This window comes from Crinia signifera, chromosome 12 (assembly GCF_055691185.1).
Source record: "Crinia signifera chromosome 12, ASM5569118v1, whole genome shotgun sequence".
Classification (NCBI taxonomy): Eukaryota; Metazoa; Chordata; class Amphibia; order Anura; family Myobatrachidae; genus Crinia; species Crinia signifera.
In genome coordinates this window covers 85461871-85488949 of record NC_139228.1, presented here as the reverse complement: position 1 = coordinate 85488949, position 27079 = coordinate 85461871, and the positions used below count along the sequence as shown (strand labels likewise).

Sequence of the window (27079 nt, the reverse complement as noted above, 5' to 3'; positions counted from 1 at the left end):
TTTAATGGGCCAGTGAAAGATGCATTGGCCCTAATTCTGGTTCACTCGCTAAGGATAATTCCTTCTCAAATGGACAAAACCATGTGCACTGCAGGTGAGGCAGATGTAACATGTGCAGAGAGAATTAGATTTGGGTTTGGTGAGTGAGAGGTTCAAAGTGAGATCTATATTGCAGTGTAAAAATAAAGCAGTCAGTATCTACACTGCACAGAAACAAAATAACACCCAAATCTAACTCTCTCTGCACATGTTACATATCCCCCCCCCCCCCCATGCAGTAACATAGTGATTAAGGCTGAAAAAAAGACGTTAGTCCATTGAGTTCAACCTATCTAACTTGTAACTACTGACCAGTGCACATGGTTTTGTCTATTTGAGAAGGAATTTGCCTTTGCAAGTGAACCAGAATAAGGGCCATTGCCCTCATGGCCTCAATATTGTACAGCCACACATCAATGGTGGATTCTCCATGGGAGCCCAACATGCATGGAGAGGAGTTGCACTTGACCACTGAGGGGGTTAGTCTGGGGTCTCCGTGTCAATAAGCCTAACACCACAATTCATGGATCTATGATATGGGGGCGGGGCCAACCAGTTGTGATTCTCATTGGATCGAGTCATAATATTCCCCACTCACAGATCTCCAATTCCTGGCATCACTCTGCCCATCCTGTCCGCTTCACTAGGAGGTGACCAGGATGCAGGAGGACATCCACTCTTCCAGGCTCCAGTAATGAATGAGTGTTAAATTAACTATTTAGTTTGTTCACTGAAGCCGAGTCATTAGGAAAGTTATGGTAACCTATCAGGGCCATTTGTGCTGAGCGATCGGAGAACCTCACTGGATTATTGCATGATACCAGTTCTAGAGGAGTGAGCCATACCTTCAGTGAGTCCACCAGGTCCTGTACCAGGAACAGCCTCCTCAGCTCCCGCGCTATGCTGTTTGTGTACACCTGAAGGCAATCTGTGTACTTCTGGATTTGTTCTGGAGAAAGGGAGATCTCCATATCCAAGTAGCCCCTGCACAGTAACAAGTACAGGTTCATGTATTGCTGTTCTGAGAGATCATACAGGTAACAATAGTTTTAGGTCACTGAAATCCACTCTCATTCACAAATGCACCTAAACCTAGGCCTAGACATGGACAAGCCCTGACCTTGTAATACTACAGAAGAGGTGCGGTCCCAACATTAACCTTTCCGCCATTATCTGGAGCACTGTGATAAAACAGTCACATCTGCATCTCTGGGGATACGTTCCTGCACCAGGGCCATCTCAATACAAGGACTCACCGGGCAACTGACCAGGGCTACATGATTCTAGGTGCCTTTGAGCAGGGGCAGGACAATCAGAGTGCAGCATAGTCTACCTGCCCCCAGTCAGCAGCCAGACTGTGAATGGTAGTCAGCATACTGATTGGTGTGTGGTTAGAGCTATCAACCAATCAGAGTGCACCATAGTCTACCTGCCCCCAGTCAGCAGCCAGACTGTGAATGGTAGTCAGCATACTGATTGGTGTGTGGTTAGAGCTATCAACCAATCAGAGTGCACCATAGTCTACCTGCCCCCAGTCAGCAGCCAGACTGTGAATGGTAGTCAGCATACTGATTGGTGTGTGGTTAGAGCTATCAACCAATCAGAGTGCAGCATAGTCTACCTGCCCCCAGTCAGCAGCCAGACTGTGAATGGTAGTCAGCATACTGATTGGTGTGTGGTTAGAGCTATCAACCAATCAGAGTGCTGACAGCCATCCATTTACTGTATGGAAGTATAAGGAGAAGCAGCTCAGTACCACATGACACATGAGGGGCGTGTGAATACTTTTAACTGGCGCCTATTAATAGGTATTTAGGGGCCCCAATGCACTGGGGAACTCAGAGTCTACATTGCTGTTAAGTTGGCCCTGTCCACTACCATTGGGAAATTTAGGAAGTATAATTAGGAGATTGGGGTGAAACAGGTGTTCCTGATTAAGGCTGTTAGTTGGTACAAAGCAGAAATATTCAAAATTAGGCAATTATTAGGATAGAATAGATCACAGGAAAAAACAAGGTTTTCCATGTGTATAGTGTGACAGGAATAATAGGTATTCCCTGTGTTAAGCACACTACAGCAGATAAACATGGATCCAGGCCAGGTTTTGGTTGCAGCTCGGGAGTCAGTTGCAGCAGAGTGGGTCGGTGGCACCTGTGAGCTGCCTTTAAAAATGGTTTCTGTGGTCAGGTGGAATGCTCCTGATGGTGGATTAGCTGCCCAGGCGATAGGCTGGGGGTATGGGTTATGGTAGGGGGCCATAGGTGGAATGCTCCTGATGGTGGATTAGCTGCCCAGGCGATAGGCTGGAGGTATGGGTTATGGTAGGGGGCCATAGGTGGAATGCTCCTGATGGTGGGTTAGCTGCCCAGGCGATAGGCTGGAGGTATGGGTTATGGTAGGGGGCCATAGGAGTTTTGTACCAATTTGTTAAGGAGATTGTACGCTGTGATGCTGTAACTTTTGACCTGCTTGCTGAAATCCTTGTGACTGACCTGACTGCTGCGGAAATAAAATAAAGGTGTTGTTTATACATTTACCTGGTCTATGTGATCCTCATCAATAGGTAGAAGTCGTATGGGCAGGTATAAAAGTATTTACTGTCTGTAGTGTAAAAAAACCCGGCTAAAACTGCTTTTACCTACCAAATATATTTTGGCAAAACTACTAACTGATTTTAGAAATGCAATATTTTTATTTATTGCAAGGTTTAATGTCTGGAACTTGCTGCAATACTGACTCCAAAAATAGGATGCAGTCATTGGAACAATGGGCCTGGCGCAACTGCACCTTAATAACCCACATAAAGGGCCAGATGTACTAAGCTTCAAAAAGTGATAACATGGAAAGTGATAAACAACCAACCAATCAGCTCCTACCTGACATTATTCAAACCCAGCCTGTGACATGGCAGTTAGGAGCTGACTGGCTGGTGGTTTATCACTCATTCCATTACATTGTTGCATCAGTTGCAAAACAAAAAAAAAAGAAAATCATAAATTTATAAATACATCATTTGTATCAATTCTAACTCTTTGTATGTATCTGATACAACATTTAGGAGCCCATTTTTTTATTTGTTCACGTTCTGTTATTTATACAGCAAATTTATGGATTTAGCCTAAGCATAAACAGCGAAGCCTCTGTATCTATGTATGTCCCACCTGCCCACTCCCAAACTGGGACCCAATTATTGCAGTCAGATATCAGCCCCACGCATAGGGGGTTATTCTGGTTGATTCGCAAGGCTGTGAATTCGCAGCCTTGTGAGTGCACCAAACCCCGCTTTGCGAATGGTGGCCTGGCCGCCGCCCATTCGCAGCGTGTGTTTTGCATAAACATCCATTTGCAGCCTGTGGGGGACACCCGCATCATCGATGGTCGCCGACCATCGAATGATGTGGAAGGCACCTAAGGTTGCTCAGAGCACCTGCGTCATCGGCATTAACATGAGAACGCCCATGCAAACGGGCCCTCCCTTTCCGCTCGAACGGACCAGAATAAGGGCCGTATTGTAGTAGGCAGGAATGTAATAGACCATGAGGTGCCGGTCCAGGCGTGGTTCCAATGATATCGGTGCTAGATTTCTAGCAGCGATTAGTGTTAATGCAGAAACAACCAGGTGTCTCCATAAAACCACATAACATCCACTTTATATCTAGTGCTGATATTGCCAGGCTGGAGCATACGACATACGGGCCATATTGTTTGATCATGGTCATTGTCTGTCTGCATCTTCTGCTGATTGATATCATAATAAACCTAATCAGATGTAGCAATAAAACAGTGAGTGCAAAAGGTGCTATGGGCCTGATCTAGTGAGATCGCTTAGAAAATGTCCTGACATCGCCCCGTGTGTAGGCCCCACAAGAACACAGAGATGTACCTAGATTTGTTTCTGCACACACACACACACACACACACACACACACACACACACACACACACACACACACACACACACACACACACACACGTCAATTGAACAAACAGAGTAAATGCACTTGCATTTGTGGCTAACCGCAGGTTAAATCAGGACTATTATGCGGTGGTCCTCAATTCACCTGTGGTTAGCCACATGGTAGCGGTACCCGCCAAAGGATGCAATAGAGATTTATACTCCTGCTTTGTGCTGAAACAAAAACAGCCAATCAGGTCAGTTTGCTGATATGTGCCTGGCCAATAGCCATCATTTACTGTGCAGAGCGACTCCAGAAGCACCCATACAACTGTGTGCCCTGACTCCCCAAGGCAGGATAAAACAAGGGCTGTACCCGGCAGCCGGCCTGCTCCAGGAGAAACCTATTCAGCCTGATGTCATGATCTGAAACATTTCACCAAAGGTTTCTGCATCTGCGTACTTGTGGTGTTGCTGGTGACTGCAGCCTGTACATCCTCCATCAGGATTGCATTGCCATATGGAACAAATAATGGGCAGATGTAGCAATGGGGCCTAATGTTTATAAAATAACGGGTCCCGCTTCTCCTGCATAACGAGGAGAAGCGGGCACCTGTTATGGGCGAATGTATTAAGCCCCCAGCACCTATAAGTAGAGCTGTTATGCCCAGTGTTAACGGCTGTCCTTATCGGCACCCCCTGGCAGCCCTGTGCATGTGCATTTAAAATAAAAACCTTCTCTACCCCCCCGTCCGTCTGTCTGGGCATGCGTGGGATCTCGCTGTCATTGCGAGATCTAATGCGCAGCCCGGAGCCAGCAGCAGGGCTAGCGTTGTAGGATAGGAGCTGGCGAAGCTAATTTCTGGGGGGATTGCAGGGGACGTTACTCGGTGGGCTGTCACTAGCGCACATCAGGTGCGCGGTTAGTACATTTAAACAAACATAACCCCCCCCCAGTTAACCAGCATTAAGTGCAGAAAAATCACTTAACGCTAGTTGATACATCTGCCCCAATTACCTGAATATCTCCAACAGTACCGTCCAAATCCTGTGCTCAGACTCCAACCTGACCTGACAAATAGTACAGCGAGAGACCACTTACTTGAATGGATGCCCCTCGTCGGTTTTCTGTACAGCCTGTAGCACTGACTTGTAGATTCTGAAGCTGATTGTGGCTGAGAGAGCAGCAAGTGCTAGGTAGGCGATAACACTGACCACGCTGAACTGAGTCAGGGAGAAGAGCATCAAAAGGACACTTCCGAACACAATCGCGGACTGCTTCACATCGCGCCAGTATAACAGGTCAACGGCTGTAAGGGAAACACGTAAGGCGTTAATATCGCTCATAAAAACAGTACCCACAGAAGAAGCTACACGCACAGGACAAGAGCATGTAAACATCATTATATTATCTACTATTGATTCATTTCCAATACGTGCCACACAATCAGGCATCCAGAAACACAATCTCTAAGGCAGTGATTTTCAAGATTAAAGTGGGGCACAGATTTAAAATTCCACAGGAATAAAAACAAACCCATTGAGCCCCATATGAAAAAATAAACCAATCACACTGGTCCCCACGGCTAACAAAAATAAACTACATGAAAGCAAATGACCAGTAAATTCAACGGTGAACTGGTGTTGGTGGCTGCAAACTGGTATATGGTGGCACTAGGGCAGGGGTCGGGAACCAATGGCTCGCGAGCCAGGTGTGGCTCTTTTGATGATTGCATATGGCTCGCAGACTGCCTGATTTTTTATCCCCTTTCTATGAGGATACGCGGCTGACATCGGGGGAATGGATTGAGCCGTCAGCGCGGCGGCGGGGGGGGGGGGATGTGGGTGGAAGAGCTGATACGCCGCAGTGTGTACTGTAGGCTCTTCCAGCTACATCCCACACCCGCCGTGCTGACAGGCTGCCCGCCGCGCTGATAGGCTCCCCACCTCTGCTGACACGTGGGGAATCACTGCGCGCCACACGGGTGCTGGAGGCTTTTGGACACTGACGGTGAGTGTAACTTACAGCAGTAAGTTTGTGCTGGGGCATTCTGTGCACTTCTATTATACTGCTGGGGGCATTATGTGTGGTATACTGCTGGGGGCATTATGTGTGGTATACTGCTGGGGGCATTATGTGTGGTATACTGCTGGGGGCATTATGTGTGGTATACTGCTGGGGGCATCATGTGTGGTATACTGCTGGGGGCATTATGTGTGTGTTATACTGCTGGGGGCATTATGTGTGGTATACTGCTGGGGGCATTATGTGTGTTATACTGCTGGGGGCATTATGTGTGGTATACTGCTGGGGGCATTATGTGTGGTATACTGCTGGGGGCATTATGTGTGGTATACTGCTGGGGGCATCATGTGTGGTATACTGCTGGGGGCATTCTGTGCACTTCTATTATACTGCTGGGGGCATTATGTGTGTGTTATACTGCTGGGGGCATTATCTGTGGTATACTGCTGGGGGCATTATGTGTGTGTTATACTGCTGGGGGCATTATGTGTGGTATACTGCTGGGGGCATTATGTGTGTGTTATACTGCTGGGGGCATTATGTGTGTGTTATACTGCTGGGGGCATTATGTGTGGTATACTGCTGGGGGCATTATGTGTGTTATACTGCTGGGGGCATTATCTGTGGTATACTGCTGGGGGCATTATGTGTGTTATACTGCTGGGGGCATTATGTGTGTTATACTGCTGGGGGCATTATCTGTGGTATACTGCTGGGGGCATTATGTGTGTTATACTGCTGGGGGCATTATGTGTGTTATACTGCTGGGGGCATTATGTGGGGTATACTGCTGGGGGCATCATGTGTGGTATACTGCTGGGGGCATTCTGTGCACTTCTATTATACTGCTGGGGGCATTATGTGTGTGTTATACTGCTGGGGGCATTATCTGTGGTATACTGCTGGGGGCATTATGTGTGTGTTATACTGCTGGGGGCATTATGTGGGGTATACTGCTGGAGGCATTATGTGTGGTATACTGCTGGGGGCATTATGTGGGGTATACTGCTGGGGGCATTATCTGTGGTATACTGCTGGGGGCATTATGTGTGTGTTATACTGCTGGGGGCATTATGTGGGGTATACTGCTGGAGGCATTATGTGTGGTATACTGCTGGGGGCATTATGTGGGGTATACTGCTGGGGGCATTATCTGTGGTATACTGCTGGGGGCATTATGTGTGTGTTATACTGCTGGGGGCATTATGTGTGTTATACTGCTGGAGGCATTATGTGTGTTATACTGCTGGGGGCATTATGTGGGGTATACTGCTGGGGGCATCATGTGTGGTATACTGCTGGGGGCATTATGTGTGGTATACTGCTGGGGGCATTATGTGTGGTATACTGCTGGGGGCATTATGTGGGGTATACTGCTGGGGGCATTATGTGGGGTATACTGCTGGGGGCATCATGTGTGGTATACTGCTGGGGGCATTATGTGTGGTATACTGCTGGGGGCATTATGTGTGGTATACTGCTGGGGGCATTATGTGGGGTATACTGCTGGAGGCATTATGTGTGGTATACTGCTGGGGGCATTATGTGTGGTATACTGCTGGGGGCATCATGTGTGGTATACTGCTGGGGGCATTCTGTGCACTTCTATTATACTGCTGGGGGCATTATGTGTGTGTTATACTGCTGGGGGCATTATGTGTGGTATACTGCTGGGGGCATTATGTGGGGTATACTGCTGGGGGCATTATGTGTGTTATACTGCTCGCATTAATGGTGAGTATTATAACAACATTATTTAAAAGAATAAATTCAGAGGCGTTTTATACTGACATTTACTTGAATTCACTTTTAAAATATATTATATGGCTCTCACTGAAATAAATTTCCAAATATTTTGCTTTCATGGCTCTCTTAGTCAAAAAGGTTCCTGACCCCTGCACTAGGGTGACCAACTCATCCCTTTAATCCGGGACACATATTAATTACACAGGTTCTGTGGCTGGCTTTCACCTGGTTTTAAACTGCCACAGAACCTGTGTAATTAATATGTGTCCCGGTTTAAAGGGATGAGTTGGTCACCCTAGGTGGCACACTTGAGAAAAGCTCAAAGCACACAAGTTGTCTACAAGAAAAAGACCTCACAACTGTCCTGCTTATAGCAGGAACGTCACGTTTTTTTGGGACATCCAATGGGCCGGCAGTGTCCCGTGGGGGGAGTCAGTTGGGAGTTCCCCTGTCACACATGAATAGATGCACAGCATCTATTCCTCCACTGAACTGCTGGGTATGCCCCCACAGTGGCGAAAACAGGGGCGTGGCCCCGCAGCAGCACCGTGAGAACATGCCACGCCCCTTTCCCGCTGGGCCACGCCCTCAAGTTGGGAGGTATGCTATCATATGAAGTTGTTACTTCATCGTACATTGTAAGTCCACAAATCCACATGTAACACATTACAGAAATAAACATAAGACATCCTTTGCTTAAGAAATTATTCTTGATCTACTACAAAGAAGACCTACAGTGTATGTTTAAAGACAGCAGGATACAATCATGTAGATTCTGTTCCGTTTTTGGATCCACGTTTAATCAGCCCCAGAACCAGATAGTGCGGAGGGAACCGCTTAGCACTAGTTCCCCCCAGTGATTGGCAGCACTGTGTGTAACAGGCGGCACCATGCGGCACTTGGGACTCAGCATAAGGCAATAAACCCCTCCTAGGCCCACCTCCAGACTCCCATTGGCTAATTTTGAAGGAGTCTGGGGGTGGGCTTAGAAGGAGTGTGTAGTCTTATGGTGAGTGAGGAGTCGATGTACATCAATGGCGGAGAGATCAGATCCCCAGTGCTCTTCAGTAATACTCAGATAAGATAGTGTTCCTCTTAGCTCAGTGACCCTGTATGTAATCGTAGGTACAGATGCTGCATTACCGCAATTGTAACCAGCTGCAGAGGTTCTAATACAGCTACCTTTGATAAAGCTGCGATGCTACAAGCAGCGAAACGCGTTAGCTATAGCCTGGACCAGGACCAGCTGAATACATTTGGACCCCATCAATTAGATTCTCCAGCATTCTGGGTGCCCATTTCCAAATCTTGAGAGACAACTGCCCATATACCATACAGCATCTGCAGTCTATTGTTGTTGACACCACGTGGATACATCTCCAAGCAGGAATCACGGTTGGTTACAACGAACTGAGATCACTGACCAGCTGGTCTTAAAATTTTCCAACCCTGAGGACACCTGCCATCCGATCCCATCCCCAATATTGGAGCCTCTAGCGACGTGAGACACTGTGACCAAAACAGCTCTCAGCCCCACCACATCAATTTGAGTACCAACCAACTGTGGCCCCACAGTCGCATCCATTTGAGGACCATTTGCCACTCAGCTTTCGGGACTGGATCATAATCACTATCAGTGGTAACTATTGGGCAACCCTCATTATTCCAGTTTTTTACCCACGTTTACCATTCATTGGGTCCATTCCATTCAGCCTCCGGTCCAGTTATTGATTTACCTTTTTATTGTTGTATGTAATTGATTTATGATATGTTGTTTTAATTGATATTAAATATTTGTACGATTATTTCATCAATACCAGCGCCACTTCTTTTTCTTGTTTACTCGGGTTTCTTCGGGGCTGACTACCCCTTTTTAAGTGGCAGCTCTTGGCACAGCACCTGTGGTAGCGCCTGTCCGTGCACCCCAGGGAGCACATTGTTATCCCTCTTAGCTCAGTGACCCTGTATGTAATCGTAGGTACAGATGCTGCATTACCGCAATTGTAACCAGCTGCAGAGGTTCTAATACAGCATGGATTGCTAATGTAAAATTCGCAGTGGACTGCGTGGAGAAAGCGAGATAATTGTGACAGGATCGCAGATCGCTAATCGCAATCCAAATCACAGATCCATACGCAATTCCTGAGCCATCGCATTGTTTTTGCCACCTGTGCAAATGTGAGACGTTCTGAGGAGTTCCACAAATCTGCAACAGACAGGCCGGAAGCAAACCCTCCTCAACCCTCCTTGCGCACACCTGCATATTTACCACCACTCCCAGAAAACGGCAGGTTACCATCCCTAAACGCTGGATTCCTGTCAGTCACACTGTGAGGGGATTGCTTTTATGATCCATGCGCATTTTTTGTTGCTACTACCCCTCACCCATGCACGACGTGTACGGTATGCTTTCGATTATCGCTCGATTTGCTAATTCTCTATTTAGCGATCCAAGCTAAATTAGCTCCAGAGTACGGTTGTAAACAAACAAACAAACTCTAGGGGTGATCCTGGTTGGTTTGCAAAAGCAAACTCCTTATTTAATGGACAAAACCTTGCTGCACTGCAGGTGGGGCAGATGTAACATGTGCAGAGGGAGTTAGATTTGAGTGGGTGGGGCGTTCAAACTGAAATCTAAATTGCAGTATAAAAATAAAGCAGCCAGTATTTACCCTGCACAGAAACAAAATAACTCAACAAATATAACTCTCTATGCACATGTTACATCTGCCCCACCTGAAGTGCACATGGTGTTATACATTATAGGAGTTTGATTTTGCAAACCAACCTGAATAACCCCCTCTGATGCCCTTTAAACAAACCAGACACGTGTCTAGGCACAAATGGTCCGTCTATTGCATCTTATTATCTGCCAATAGCACCCACACACCAACAATCTCAACACTTCATTATACCCCAAACCCTCGCTGTGTAATGCTGCAAGAAGCATCATACAGTTGAGGGCGGGGCTTACAAACATTTATTCACCTAATATTGCATCATTGCACCTCCGGAACACCTACTCCAGGGGTGGCCAAACCACACTAACATGTGGATCTGTAAAATGTGTCGGTTAGGAATGGCTACACCTGTGGTCTGGAAGATGTGTCGGTTAGGAATGGCTACACCTGTGGTCTGGAAGATGTGTCGGTTAGGAATGGCTACACCTGTGGTCTGGAAGATGTGTCGGTTAGGAATGGCTACACCTGTGGTCTGGAAGATGTGTCGGTTAGGAATGGCTACACCTGTGGTCTGGAAGATGTGTGGGTTAGGAATGGCTACACCTGTGGTCTGAAAGATGTGTCGGTTAGGAATGGCTACACCTGTGGTCTGGAAGATGTGTCGGTTAGGAATGGCTACACCTGTGGTCTGGAAGATGTGTCGGTTAGGAATGGCTACACCTGTGGTCTGGAAGATGTGTCGGTTAGGAAAGGCTACACCTGTGGTCTGGAAGATGTGTCGGTTAGGAATGGCTACACCTGTGGTCTGGAAGATGTGTCGGTTAGGAATGGCTACACCTGTGGTCTGGAAGATGTGTCGGTTAGGAATGGCTACACCTGTGGTCTGGAAGATGTGGACTGTTGGTAGATCTTGAGGACCGCTCTGGCCACCCCTGACCTACTCTACTAGGGTTGTATGCTGGAACCAGAAGCCCGGTCCATGTGCTGACTACTGTGAGACTAATCTGCGCTGTACCGGGATTCTGGTTGTTGGGATCTCGACTGCCTGGATTTTGTACATAGGGGGTGATTCAGCTTAGCTTGGACGGGGTCGAATTATAATGGTGGTGGGGGGGGGGGGGGGTCCTCCTGCGTCTGAGCATATTTGGGCATGTGCAGAACCCGTAAGTAAATCATTAGATGGTGAGCAATCACTGAATAATTTCTCCTGCTATCGGCCACACACGGGGGGATGTGTTACCAAAGGGATTCGGGGGTGTCAGAGGGAGGGAGTTTTACTGGAAACCAGGAGGTCTCACTCGGTTCCTCTGGGTCACTGAGCATTCACAGTGTATTAGTAACCATTAGATTGGAGGTGACATGTACGTCACATGCTTCTTGTTCCCACTACATGTGACACGCGATAATACATTTTTTTATATTCCAATATACACTTGTCAGTTCTGCGGCACGGAGGGAATACGTGGGCGATTCACGCCATAGATTAGATCCCTACTCAGGCAGAGATCATGCCCCTGGCATTTAGCTCTTTTATGCACAACTCTGTGTGATTTTAACCCATTCAATGCTGGGATTAAATTTGATTCACACAATGGCCCTTATTCAGATCTGATCGCAGTACAAATTTGTTTGGAAAATGGACAAAACCATGTGCACTGCAGGTGGGGCAGATGTAACATGTGCAGAGAGAGTTAGATTTGGGTAAGTTATTTTGTTTCTGTGCAGGGTAAAAACTGTCTGCATTATTTTTACACTGCAATTTAGATTTCAGATTCAACACATCCCACCCAAATGTAACTCTCTCTGCACACGTTACATCTGCCCCACCTGCAGTGCACATGGTTTTGCCCATTTTCCAAACAAATTTGTACTGCGATCAGATCTGTGTATATGTGTATTCATCTTCATAATGAGTCTCAACTCTTTTTGTCAGTGTAGCTTTCAGTAGACACTCATACCTCCCAACCTTTTCAGTTGAAGGATATGGACACTCAGCGCCCGGAAATCGGGCGTGGCGTATGCAAATGAGGGCACAGCTTACACAAATTAGGCCACGTCCCGTTTTCACCCGCTGTGCCGCTGAATAGACGTTGTGTCTATTCTGTCACTTTGGGGGGGGGGACGGACTCCCAACTCCGCCTCCCCCCCCCACCCCAGCGGGACACTGCCGGCCGCGGGAGGGTCACAGGAACGTCCCCAAAACCAGGGACGTTCCCCGCGTTTAGCGGGACAGTGGGGAGGTATGGACACTGTCCTGTGCTTTGGTTTCTATTGTTTCTTAACCCTTTGAGTGCCAACATCTGTGTGAAAGATTTTCAAAATATCGGCTGTAAACACCAGCGTCACTCACATTTGTTATATAAATTCAAATAAAAAATGTGTAAAAAAAGATTCTATTTACCATTATAAGGTAACATTACAGGTCATTATGGTGAATAGAAAATAATTTGGGGCAATTTTCACAACTGTTTTGACAAATTCACTCGGCACTCAAAGGGTTAAGGACTCTATTAAAAGAAAATGTACAAGTTTTGTCCACAATTTGTTTTTGTAGATTTATTTGACAACTTGCCTCCCCGACCCTGTGGATTTTATCGTATAAATTCTGACCTCAAAGGTTTTTATTTTGCTGAATGATATCAGATCATGATGAATGTGTACAGATTGTAAGCTTGTGAGCAGGGCCCTCCGACCTCTCTGCCTGTCTCTCTTACCTTACTTTTCCATAAATTGAAACAGAAAATGTTGACGTTATATAAGTATGGGGTCGATTCCGACCCTCTTGCAGTGGGATGAATTAGTCCCCGTCTCTGATGGGAATCGGTACATCTGTCAGAATGAACTTAGGTCTACAGTCATTAGGTAGACCCCATTAGGTCGACTGGCAGGAAGGTCGACCTGAGTTAAGGTCGACATGGGCCAAGGTCGACATGACTTAAGGTCGAATTTGCATAAAGGTCGACATGAGGAAGGTCGACTGGTCATAAGGTCGACATGGGTTTTTCACTGTTTTTTTATCTGAATGTCGACACAGTCGACATGGACACAGTTGGCAATGAGAATCGGACCCTCGCTTCGCTCGCGCATCAGGCACGGTGGCTCGCTTCGCTCGCCACAGCTTTAATAACCTCCTCCACGCCCTAGTGGATGGTAGGGCATGAAATACCGCCTGTCGGCACATGTCGGCTAAAAAAACAGTGAAAAACCCCACGTCGACCTTATGACCAGTCAACCATCATGCAAATTCGACCTTAAGTCATGTCGACCTTGGCCCATGTCGACCTTAAGTCAGGTCGACCTTCCTGCCAGTCGACCTAATGGGGTCGACCTAATGACTGTTGACCTAAGTTCATTCTAATAGATGACCGCTTCCCTTCTGATGGTCACTGTTTGCGCATGCGCGAATATATCCATGTACAAACCCCGAGAGCTTTGGTGACTTTCCCACTCGCCGTGCAGTTTGCTGAATGGTGGGTGGGAAGGAGGCGGGCATGTGGGGGCATATCGACGTGCCCATAAAAACACTGAGCATACCCCTGCAGACCAGTGGCGTGATTATAAAATGTAATATAAAGCCCCCCCCCCCAAACCCTGCCTTACCCCGCTGCTTGCTGCTGCCTGGTCCGTGGCCGGGTCTACTTGTCTGCGGTTCCGGCGCTCCTCCTGGCTGGCTCCTGCTAATGAAAATGACCCTCACATAATGGCTGCCCCTAACAGCAGACCATTTTTGAAGCTGCTAGAGGCCACCGCCTCCTCTAACATCCTCAAAAAGTGTCTGCTGTAAGAGGGCGGACATTTCATTAGCAGGAGCCAGGAGGAGCGCCGGGACCGCAGACAAGTAGATCTGCGGGTCCCGGCGGTGGCAAGCAGCGGGGTAAGGCAGCATCGATAGCCCAGTAGACCCCCGGCGCCCATACTTAATCAGCGCCTCCCCGCAACTGCAGGGTATGTGGGGCTATTGTTACACCACTGCTGCTGGCGCAGGAGTGTCAATGCCTGCTTGGGGTTGGCAGCTGATGTCACATGACATCAGCGTCCTCCCCAAATTCGAAGGACAGGGATCAAATGGAAACAAAGTCCTGGCTTCTTTATGACTGAAATAAAAATCATTTGGTAGTGAGCGACCATTGAATGATTCCATATAAGCCATCTGCAATGGGGACATACGTGCTGCCTGTCACAGGCTCATAGACATACGCCTCATCCATTGTCTACTCTCCCATAACGTCAGTGGAGTAATCCCAGTCTCCCGGGAGAACAGAACCCTCCGGATCCTGCTGTGCGATGCTGGGATTCTCCAGGGATCTCACTATGGGGAAGGATAGAACCTGGCGATTATGGTTCAAGCTGGCGCAGGGCAGGGTGCACCATCGTAAGCCGTCCAAGTCAGCATGAGCTCCTTAATCAACAAGGGGGGGGGGGATTCAGTCCTGCTCGTTGTGGTCCGAATTCGCTCCTCCGGCCGATGGTAGGGGTTTGGGCATTTGCAAACTCACTGGGGCGTTCGCTCAAAGATGGGCAGAGGGTGGGCAATGAGTGGTCACTGGGGTCGTGCCCATGTAAATACTGAAGACACCTGCAGACGTGAACCTGCGTGTCTATGCGTGCTTGGGGGTGGGTGGCTGTAAAGGGATGTAAGCTTACACATCCCTTTGCATGGTACTGCGGGAATTCGCTCAGCAGGGGGGGGGGGGGCTGCGTTCAATGGGCGGTGGTCACCTGCTTGCTAGGGAGGGAACATACGCTGCCTAGCGAACAGGTCTGAATCGGGCCCAAGGTGTGGAAGTGGTGCAGTCGCTCAGTGTTTTCTGGGGGCGGTGCCTGGAACGGCCAACGCAGCCAATAGAACTGTGGTGCTGGTCAGTGTTTCTGGCCAATAATATTACATACAGGGTTACTACTGTCTCGGGACAGAGAGCATTTTGGATAAAGGATTATTCTGGTTTTCGGAATATTTTTACACTTCAGTGAGGACGGGACCCAGGTGTGAGCACAAAATGCATTCACTGTATGTTGTATAAACACATCGCGGCGATAACATTAATACACTATTTTTGAATAGATCGTTAGACTATCTTGCTATCAAGGATCATACAAGGATCATACAAGTAGGGTAGGAGGGCGCTGACTCGGACCATTCACCAGCGCAGTCCGTCAGTCAGCGTCCCAGAAGCTATGATTAAACGTCTGGACAGCCAGTGCTGCACCTCGGTCATGAGCACTTACCACACTATCTGCACCTGCATCGCTCCCTACTCCCACCTGCAGCCAGCACCTGCATCGCTCCCTACTCCCACCTGCGGCCAGCACCTGCATCGCTCCCTACTCCCACCTGCGGCCAGCACCTGCATCGCTCCCTACTCCTGTCTGCAGCCAGCACCTGCATCGCTCCCTACTCCCACCTGCGGCCAGCACCTGCATCGCTCCCTACTCCTGTCTGCAGCCATCCCCTCTGTCACTCCCAACTCCCTCCTGTGGCCATCACCTGCATTGCTCCCTACTACCACCTGAGGCCATTACCTGCATTGCTCCCTACTTCTGTCTGTAGCCATCCCCTCTGTCGCTCCCTACTCCCTCCTGCAGCCATCACCTGCATCGCTCCCTACTCTCACCTGCGGCCATCACCTGCATCACTCCCTACTCCCACCTGCGGCCATCACCTGCATCGCTCCCTACTCTCACCTGCGGCCACCACCTGCATTGCTCCCTACTCCCTACTCTAGGTCTGCACGGAATTGCTAAAATCCCACACTTTGGTAAATATACCCCTACAGTATGTGTTGTATAAAGATGTACAGTTTAGAGGACACAAATATGTCCAGATGCCAACTGTTCCGGCTTTCTGACACCCACGGTGTAGCCGCGGGTTGTCACAGAATGGAATGTTTTTGTGGTGCCAAGCTAGTTACACTAATGCACCAGTGTTATGTTATGACGAATGGATGAAGGTGCGCAGAAGAGCTTGTCTCACAAATGTACAAGCTGTGGATATCCCGGCTATGGGGTGACATTTAATAGGGTGCGATTTTTTTGTAAGGTTCTGAAATCGCACCATATCGCATGACTTAATTTTTTTTGAAGAAATCAATGGAAATGAAAATGTGCAATTTAATGTACAAGGCTGGTAGGCGGGACTAACTCTCGACATGTGGGAGGAGCCGTGAATGTAAACAATCATTTGGCCTTCTCTCGCAGGGGTACTGCCAGGCGGAGAAGGCATCAATTGATCCGGGAGGCACGTGGTGAGTATCATTTCTCTCAACAGGTTCTTGTTTGGATTCTACTTGGACAAGAGGACAGGTCTTCGAGGGAATCCATAGATAATGAATGTGTGAATGAATGTAGTGTGTAATAAAGTTATACTGTTTGTGTGTGTGTTTTATTTCACTATTTGTCATGTTGTGGAACTACAAGACCCAATGGACCCTTAAATGCCCTGCATGCTGGGACTTGTGGTTCTCCAAGTCCCTGCATGTGGTGCAGGCTTGCTGGGACTTGTAAGTCCACAAAATTACACAATAGTTTAATCTATTATTAGCCATTTAACAGCCCGGGGCCCACCACCCCCTGGGGTACCCCTTTATTGGGGGGGGTCCTCACTCCTCCAGGGTCCCTGCCCAGGCTGACCAACTATAGGGATGAATGCTTTGGCAGGGGGAATTTGCATAAAAAGTTTTCCCCGGGCTGTGGCATTACCCTGTTGGGCTGTTTGGGCCTGGTGCTGGTTGCCAAAATACGGTTCCCCCATATTTTGGGGACCAGAACTGGCCCTTGAGGCTGGTGCTGGTTTTAGAAAACCTGGGGAACCCCTATGTCCCCCCCCCCCCCCCCCATAATTTCTAAAACCAGGGCCGGCTCCTTGAGCCCGGGGCTGGTTATGCTCCAGAGGGGGACCCACGCTGTTTTATTTACTTTAATTTTTACCTTTACACATTTTTTGGACAGAACCATGCACAGATTGCACTGGAGTGTGCATGGTTCTGTCAAACTCGGGATGTTGAACTTGTTTTGCGTAACGTTGTTTTCAGTAACGTTTTCCAAAAAACGCATCCTATTAAATTTGCGAGTTGTATACTTTATAATGGGAAAACATCTGGATGCGAATTGAAGTGTGAAAAAAAAATCGAAAGGTCAAAAAAGTGCGATTTTTGGGGCAAAAACTTTGGCATTTGCCACAATTTGCACCCTATTAAATGTGTGATTTCAGAAAAACATGCAAATTCGGCCCTTTTTTGACAAAAAATTGCAAATGTCGAAATATCTCATCCTATTAAATGTCCCCCATGATGTTCTTTATAATGGTGATTAAGAAAGTTATGACAAGCATTAGTTCAGCAAAGGAGAATGTAACCGTACATGCCTACTGCAGGAATGTTTAACCCTTGAGTACCAAGTGAACAAAATAGGTGTGAAAATTGCCAAGCAAATATTTTTATTCACCACAATGACCTGTAATGTTTATTTTATATAGGAAATCTCATCTTTTTTTCACACATTTCTTATTTGAATTTATATAACAAATGTGAGCGACGCTGGCATTTTAAGCGGATATTTTGCGCATCTCTCACAGATCTTGGCACCTCAAAGGTATAAGGTGTAATTAGGTCCTCAGTCTTACAAAAGTCCCCAGAGAGAAGACGCCATTTCTGAACACAGTCACTCTCGGTTTTGAGACGCTTATTCCGAACCAGACGCTATGTTGGACGCAGCACAAGCCCCTGCACCAGAAATCTTTTATGGGGACATAGGACACTGCTCTACGTACACAGGAGCCTGAGGCAGACCAGTACATCCATTGTGGCTACCCCTGCACCCTACAGCACAGCCTACCGCGAGTATGCCGAATTGGGACTATTCCCCCACTTATTATGGCCACATAATTAATACTTCATACCTGCTCTGGGCTGAATACTTTTCAAATTCCGACGGACAAAATACCCACAGGTACAAAACACAGACGCAACCACAATGCTGACTTATATAATACCGAATACAGTTTTTCATGATTTTTTTTCACAAAAACTGACTTGTTCACACTTCACCATCCCAGAGGGGGAATAGATACTGTATGTTTCCCTGAAGCTGCTCGCCATCCGAGGAGATTTTGCTCACGAATACGGTATCCATGTCAACGTTACAACTGTGTCGGCATTTTAACATGTTTGGCATTATGATCATGTGGGTATACTGCATTGACATTTCAGCTGTCTGTAATATGTACCTGTCGGGATATTGACCATCGGTATTTACCCCCTGCTTGTATAACAGTGTTGTCCTAGTGATTGTCGGTAACGCATACTGAACCCTTTTAAACTACCTATCTGTATCAATTGTGGTGGGGACAGCGTCCCATGAGGGTAATGTGGAATATACGGTCCTGGATTTAGAACTGCAACAGCGGCGGGTGAGGGAGATCCAGCCCGGGTTTTCCTAGGATGTATTGGGAATCACTGACTGATTAGTAGCACCTGGTGCTTCCTGTTATATGTGCGTCCAAGACAGAAGGTTGGTGTTCCCTGGGGGTCTGGGGAATACGTTAGGAATTCCCTGTAAGTACCCTTATTGTGAGAACTGCCATTGCTGTAACCGGAGACCTGCCATGCTGTAACGAAATGCCAATCTGTTATCCAGGAATGCCGTCTACCTGCTGAGAATAAAGAACCAGACTTCATCTTTCCCCGGGGTATGTGATTCCTTGTCACACTATGCTATATTACATATGGTAAATATGTGCATTCATACACGCCATTTCTTATGTATGTTTTACTAGTAAGCCCACTCGAAGCAAAAGCTTCGAAAGCTAGTCTGATACCTTCTGTGTTTGTGCATGTGAGAGAACACTAGACACACACATATATTATATATATATATATATATATATATATATATATATATATATATACACAGTAACAGCGGACCGGCACTCTTCCCTCGTGGAGTGTGCTGTCGTGCCTCCCAATACAAGCAGGTAGATAGGTAGAAAAGATGGTGGCACTGGCAGGCTTTAAAGCCTGCCAGTGCCACCATCTTTTCTACCTATCTATATATATATATATATATATATATATATATATATATATATATATATATATATAGTTTTTGGTTATTAAATATTATTTAAAGGAGCATGTACCTGTCATTATGGAGAGAGCACACAGTACTGGAAACTACAGATGGCGCGCCTCTCAGCCAGCACAGGGTATCGCCAGGTTCCCTTGGCTGGCGGAGAGGCGCTCCATCTGATGGGAATGCGGATCTACAGCACGGGTGTCAAACACAAGGCCCGCCCCGCCAGACCTCATCATGTGGCCCGCACGAGGAGATAGCACGCAGGGGCAGTGTGTCTAAAACAGGAGTGCTGCGGGCCGCGTCCACGTCCACGGCCGCCTTACCTGTTCCTCCACTGTCGGCGGCCATGTTCCTGTAGACACATATGTATGCGGCTACAGAAACATGGCCGCCGGCCTCCACGGCTACGTGGAGGAGGGCCCGGCCGCCTGTTCCCTCCGATGCCCGGCAGTGACAGACACTGGGTGGGGACGTCATGACGATGACGCCGCCCGCCCATGCGTCTGTAGAGAAGTAGGAGCAGGCAGGGAAGCTGGACCGGGAGTCGGGGACAGTGTGGCCGCAGCAAGCAGTGAAGAAAAGCTGGAAGCCGCAGCAGCTGCAGGACAGACAGAGAAACAGTAAGTGAGGATGAGGATCACACTCACAATAAAAAATATATATATATCTGCTGTTTCCTGAGGTGTCCCCGTGTATAATAATAATAATGCCATGACACCACAGGCTGCTCCTCCTGTATAATCATTTATGTGTCATGGCATTACTTTTATTATATTATACAGGGGGAGCAGTCTGTGGTGTCATGGCATTATTATTATACAGGAGGAGCAGCCTGTGGTGTCATGGCATTCATTTTATATTATACAGGGGGAACAGCCTGTGGTGTCATGGCATTATAATTATACAGGGGGACCTACAGATACAACCGGCCCTTTGAGGGTGACCAAACTGCTGATGCGGCCCCCGATGAATTTGAGTTTGACACCCCTGCTCTACAGGAATGTTTAAGAGACTACTGAATTTTAAGGATTCCTCCTGGACTCTGGGCTGAGGTCAGCCTCGCGGATCCTAGTGCTTTCTTGTGAAGGGAATTGGGGGTGCAGCCTGAAGTACTGTATGCATAATGCATCATCTTGTCCCCCCTCCTGCAGTGTGATGCTGAAAATGGCTGCACTTGCCCCAAAACGAAGTTTAGGGGCCCTGCTGATACTCTAGAACAATGGTTCTCAACCTCGGTTCTCAACAGTGCACGGTTTCCAGGTCATCCGGCAGGTGCACAGGTGCACTCATTAGTCACTGACACATTTTAAAAGACCACAGGTGGAGCTAATTATTTCACCTGTGATTCTTTGTGGAAACCTGGAAAACATGAACTGTTGGGGGTCCTTAAGGACCGAGGTTGAGAACCACTGCTCTAGAACACTGTGATTAAAGAAAGTTTGGGAACCCCTGTATTAGCCTACCTGGCTCCTAGATTCTGGGGAAGCTTATAGTAACGGTCTGTACCAGATAAAACCCCAGTAACAATTGTAGCGGTTTTTAGCCGCAGCTCTCAGGAGGGAGACTACAGTCCTGGTATGCCATGTGCGGCCAATCAGCAGTGACTGACGGGATACGTATTGGATAGTAAAGGGGGCATAACCACTCCCCCTTTACCCATGGCTACACCCCTATGTCTATACCCACTTGATGTGTTTTTGTGTTTGCATTGCATGATCGATTATGATTTGAGTTATTTTTATTTTTCTATAAAAAAAAATCTGATGGAAAAAGAATAAAAAAATAGGAATTTGGTACTCACCGTTAATTCCCTTTCTCCGAATCCGTAGGGGACACTGAAGTCTACGCTGGGGAATAGAGTGGTGTATCGGAGGAGTCGGCACTTTAAGAAACTTGAACTGTGGTATGGCTCCTCCCCCTCTATTCCCCCCTCAGACCTCAGTCTTAGTTGACCGTGCCCGAGAGGAGAAAAGAGACCAGGGAATCCCCAATAGAGAGAGAGAACATTAACAAAAAAGAACAACCATACTACTCAGTAGGCTATCAACAACACCCAGACGCATGCATAACCAAACATAACTGCATGCGCTCAAAATAAATCCCCCCCTTGGCCTGAACAGTGCCGGGAGGGTGTTCAGTGTCCCCTACGGATTCGGAGAAAGGGAATTAACGGTGAGTACCAAATTCCTATTTTCTCCTTCATCCTTGGGGACACTGAAGTCTACGCTGGGGACGTCCCAAAGCCATCCCCACGGGTGGGAAGGCACTGGGCATCCTGAAGCACCGCACGGCCGAAACTGGAGGCAGAGGCCGCAAAGGTGTCAAACCTATAAAACTTAACGAAAGTATTAGGGCCCGACCAGGTGGCCGCCCTACATAACTGTGCCAAGGAAACCCCCCTAGCAGCGGCCCAGGAAGGCCCCACCGAACGGGTGGAATGGGCCGAAATCCTGACTGGCGGTGACTGTGAAGCATGAAGGTAAGCCTGCTTAATGGTGAGACAGATCCACCTAGCCAGAGTCTGTTTAGATGCTGGCCAACCCCGCTTCGCCGAAGAATACAGGACAAACAGTGAATCCGACCTTCTGAGATCCTTGGTCCTATTCACATACACCTGCAAGGCTCGGACCACGTTCAGCGAGGCGGAATCTCCCGTAAGAGCTGGAACCACGATTGGCTGATTCAGGTGATAAGATGAGACCACCTTAGGCAAATAATCCAACCTGGTCCGAAGCTCAGCCCTGTCCGGATGAAACACCAGATAGGGAGACCGGCAAGAAAGAGCGCTAAGATCGGACACCCGGCGTGCCGATGCTAACGCGAGCAGTAACACCGTTTTCCAAGTTAACAACCGCAAATCAATAGAGTCCAAGGGTTCAAAAACACTTGACTTAAGATAATCCAAAACTAAGGAAAGATCCCAAGGTTCCTCCGGAGCCCGCACTGGGGGCTGAAGACGGAGAACCCCGCTCAGAAACGTCTGCACCTCAGGAATGACGGCAAGACGCCGATGAAAGAAAACTGACAATGCAGACACTTGTACCTTAAGGGACCCTAGGCGCAAACCCGCCTTAAACCCGGACTGCAGAAACTGCAGCAACCGAGACAAAGAAAAAAACAGCCGTGGGCAAGTTACGGCACTCGCACCACGCAACATAGGCCTTCCAAATACTATAATAATGCCGTGAAGTAACCTCCTTCCTGGCTCTTATCATAGTGGGAATCACTGACTTAGGAATTCCTCTTCTGCTCAACAGTGCGGCCTCAACAGCCATGCCGTCAAACGAAGTTGCCGTAAGCCTTGGTAGGCGAACGGCCCCTGCTGTAGAAGATCGTCCCTTAGAGGTAGCTGCCAAGGATGATCTGTCAGGAGCCCCTGAAGGTCGGCATACCAAGGACGACGAGGCCAATTCGGTGCCACCAGGATGACCGTGGACCTCTCCCGCTTGATTCTTCTGAGTACCAACTGAATCAAGGGCAACGGAGGAAACAGATAAATGAGGGCATAGTTCCAACTCGCGGTCAGCGCGTCCGTCGCTACCGCCTCTGGATCCCGAGACCTGGAACAATACAGCCGCACCTTCCGATTGTTCCTGGAGGCCATCATGTCCACCTGAGGCATCCCCCATCGGTGGGCGATCTGGGCAAATACCTCCGGATGTAAGGCCCACTCCCCAGGGTGAACATCCTGGCGACTCAGATAGTCCGCCTCCCAGTTGTCCACCCCGGGAATGAAGACCGCTGACAAGGCCAGAGCATGCCGCTCTGCCCATTGCAGAATTGGACGGACCTCCTGCATGGCTCCGCGACTGCGCGTTCCGCCCTGCCGGTTCACATAAGCCACAGCCGTGGCATTGTCCGACTGAATGCGAATCGCCTTCCCTCGGAGGATCCCGTCCGCATTGGACAAGGCCAGACGAATCGCGCGAAGCTCCAAGATGTTTATAGATAGCTTCGCCTCCTGAAACGACCAACGACCCTGGAAGTGCTGTCCCAACACAACCGCTCCCCAGCCCCGGAGGCTGGCATCGGTCGTTACCAATGTCCACTCCCAGATTCCGAAACGTCGGCCCTCCAACAAATTGGCCGACAGTAGCCACCACTGGAGAGAGAGACGGCTGCAAGGCGATAAAGCCACCATCTTGTACATGTGCAAGTGGGAGCCCGACCACTTCCTGAGCAGGTCTAACTGAAAGGTCCTTGAATGGAAGCGGCCGAACTGAAGAGCCTCGAACGAGGCTACCATCTTGCCCAGCAATCGAATACATAAGTGCACCGACACTCTCCGAGGTCGAAGCACCTGCCGAACCAATTCCTGCAGGGACAACATCTTTTCCCGAGGCAGAAAAACCTTTTGAACCTCCGTGTCCAAAATCAACCCCAGGAATACAATCCTTCTTGAAGGATTCAGCTGAGATTTCTGGTAGTTGAGAATCCAGCCATGGGTCAATAACGTCTGGCAGGTTACCTGAATCGCCTGCGTCAACTGATCCCTGGATTCGGCCTTGATGAGTAAATCGTCCAAATACGGAACGATCTTTACTCCCAGAGAATGAAGCACCTCTACCATCACTGCCATTACCTTGGTAAACAGACGTGGCGCCGATGAAAGGCCAAATGGCAGAGCCCGAAACTGAAAATGGAGATCCCTTATCGCGAAGCGAAGAAACTTCTAATGCGGAACGTAAATGGGAATATTCAAATAAGCATCTTTGACATCCAAAGATGCTAAAAATTCCCCCGGCTCCAGCCCTGCAACCACAGAACGAAGAGACTCCATTTTGAATCTGTGGTACGTGATGTATACGTTTAAAGCTTTTAAATTCAATATTGGTCGAACCGAACCGTCCGGTTTCGGAACCAGGAACAGGGGAGAATAAAACCCCTCTGTGCGTTGTTCGGAAGGAACCGGCATTATAACTCCTGCGGTCAACAGCTTCTGTACTGCTTGAAGAAGCAACTGACGGTTCAATTCCACGTGAGGCAGACCTATTGTAAAAAACTGGCGCGGAGGAGTACCGGAAAACTCCAGTCTGTACCCCTGCGCAATGACGGACAGAACCCACTTGTCCTTGCAAGACCCCTCCCAGGCCTGCCGGAAGTCCAACAGGCGAGCCCCTACTCTGGGATCCCCCAGGTAGGAGGGCCGGGAGTCATGCTGCGGGCTTTTCGGTCTGCTTGACGTCTGCGCGCCGAGCGGCTGGTCCTGAGGAAGTGGTTGCTCCACCAAAACCTCTGCCTCTGCCACGAGAAGCGGTAAAGGATCCTCTGGACTTACCTCTGAACTTAGGTGCCCCCCGAAAGGAGCGAAAAGCTGGGCCTTGATAAGGCTTTTTGGGAGGAGGGGCCGCGGAAGGCAGGAAAGTTGATTTGCCTCCTGTGGCCAGAGAAATCAACTTGTCTAACTCCGGCCCAAATAAGACCTCTCCCGTAAACGGAAGAGCCTCTACCGCCTTTTTAATGTCCGCCTCCGCTTGCCAGGACTTAAGCCACAAAGACCTCCTAGCCGTAATGGACTGAGCAGAAATCCTTGCCACCAGAGCCGCAGAATCCCTTGCAGCCTCTCCAATATACATCGCAGATTCCCGCATCTGTTCTGCTAACTGAATGAACTCCTCAGACGAGCCCTGATCATTCAGACCTTTAGACAAATCCTCGGCCCATTTCTCCATGGCCCTACTGACCCAGGAAATCACAAGAATGGGCCGAAGTGACACACCTGCGGTTGAAAAAATTTGCTTAAGCCCCGCCTCTAGACGCCTATCTGGCGCCTCCTTGAGGGCCACTGCCCCAGGAATGGGAAGTGCCGCTTTCTTGAAAAGCTTTGACACTGATGCGTCTGCCAACGGCGGAGTCTCCCATTTTGCCCTAGCCTCCGGAGCAAATGGGTAAGAGGCCTTAAACCGCTTAGATAACTGAAACTTTTTTTCTGGAGACCTCCAAATATCCAAAAGAGGTTTCTCCAATTCCATAGACTCTGGGAAGTTGACCACTGCCTTAGCAGACCTCCCAAAAATAGAAACCTGCGTCGGCGGCTCCTGCTCGCTAACATTGAGGGTAGATTTAATAGCCTGAATGAGGGCCTCTATACCCTGGGCCTCCTCCTGAGGAACGTCCTCCACAGGATCTATAGGATCCTCCTGAAACATATCCCCTTCTAGAGGGTCCCCCGGTTCATCCTCTGAAGTATCTCCCTGTAACAATAAAGGAACACTTCTTTTCCTCAGGGGAGGTGGAGCACTTGCGGACCCTGAAGGCACCGCAGTGGTTTGGACCAACGCCTTCACTGATGTAATCAGTTCTCTGGCCCAGGTAGGCTCCGCAGCCGCCATGGAAGCCAGTTGCACATGCAATGACTCCCTGTCCCTGCGAGACGCAGCCATCTCTGATGCCAGAGTGGCTAACACACTGGTAACTCCCTCAGTGTTCAGAATAGGGACCTGACTCTGTCCAGCATCCCCTTTGAAGCAATCCTTACACAAGGATACACCCTTCACATGCTGCGTAAACTGTTGCTCACACTTAGTGCATACAAACAGCTTTGGAGAAGCTTTTGACTGAGACTTGGTTGCCATCTGCACACACACACACCTTACACACAGGTGGAAGGAGGTGAAATAAGCCAGACAAAGAGAGCCCCCAACAAGGACCCCACACCAAGAGCAAAAGCACCACACTAATAGGGGGAGAGGAGCGCACCTTCCCCGAATTAGGCCCACCTGATAATCTCTCCAGCGGGGAAGTCTCACAAGAGAAAATCCCCTCCACTCACCCAGCGCAGCATTCAATAATATCCAGGCTGAAGAGGGAGAGAAAGCGTCCTGCTGTCCTGTTCCAGAGAACTGTAGAGGCACAGCAGACAAGAGAGCAGCGTGGCAGGCACCTGCGTCTGACGCTGAGGACTGCAGCTAGGACGCGACCACTCACTGGTCCGCCCCTTCCGTCCTCATCAAAGCGCGCGCTGTACACAGCGGCGCTGATTGGCTGTCTGCTCCCTGCTGGACCAGTGAATTAACCCTGGTCCAGCCGTCACCCAGCGCTATGCGCTCGCACGCCCTGCTCTCTCCGGCGGGCGACTAGGTCGCGGCCCCGTAACACAAGCCGCAGGCAGCTGTGGCGGGACCCAGACGCCGATGCGTCCGTGACCGGAGTCAGCCGCATGCGCCGCAAGCGGTGCCGCTCTGACCCCCCGGAGAGCTATCCCACGTCGCAGGCAGCCGGCACGCTGTCTCATATATAAAAAAGTAAAAAACAAAAAAGGCCCCAAACGGAGCCCTTTGCCCAGGGATCCGACTCCTCCGGGCACTAAACTAAGACTGAGGTCTGAGGGGGGAATAGAGGGGGAGGAGCCATACCACAGTTCAAGTTTCTTAAAGTGCCGACTCCTTCGATACACCACTCTATTCCCCAGCGTAGACTTCAGTGTCCCCAAGGATGAAGGAGAAAAAGTGGGGTTTATTTTCTAAAATGGGATGTTGCTAATCCGAATCTTCTACTTATTTATTTAGCACCTTCTAGAACAGGGATCATGTCCACATACAGGCTACAAATCTGTCCACTGGGCTCTAACAAATATGAAGTGGGAAAGGAAGGACTAGCACAGACTCTCAGCAGGATATTACA

At 48.8% G+C, this 27079-nt stretch overlaps 1 protein-coding gene across 2 annotated transcripts in view; it reads right to left on the bottom strand.

Moving 5' to 3' along the window:
• The window catches only part of RTN1 (reticulon 1), a 162270-nt gene that overhangs the window by 8042 nt on the left and 127149 nt on the right, over nt 1-27079 (bottom strand). For both annotated transcript variants that reach the window (XM_083167273.1, XM_083167274.1), the window contains 2 exons: nt 5037-5244; nt 885-1023 (listed from right to left, as the gene is read on the bottom strand). In XM_083167273.1, the coding sequence (XP_083023399.1) occupies nt 885-1023; nt 5037-5244 (347 nt within the window). The remainder of the gene's footprint in view (nt 1-884; nt 1024-5036; nt 5245-27079) is intronic.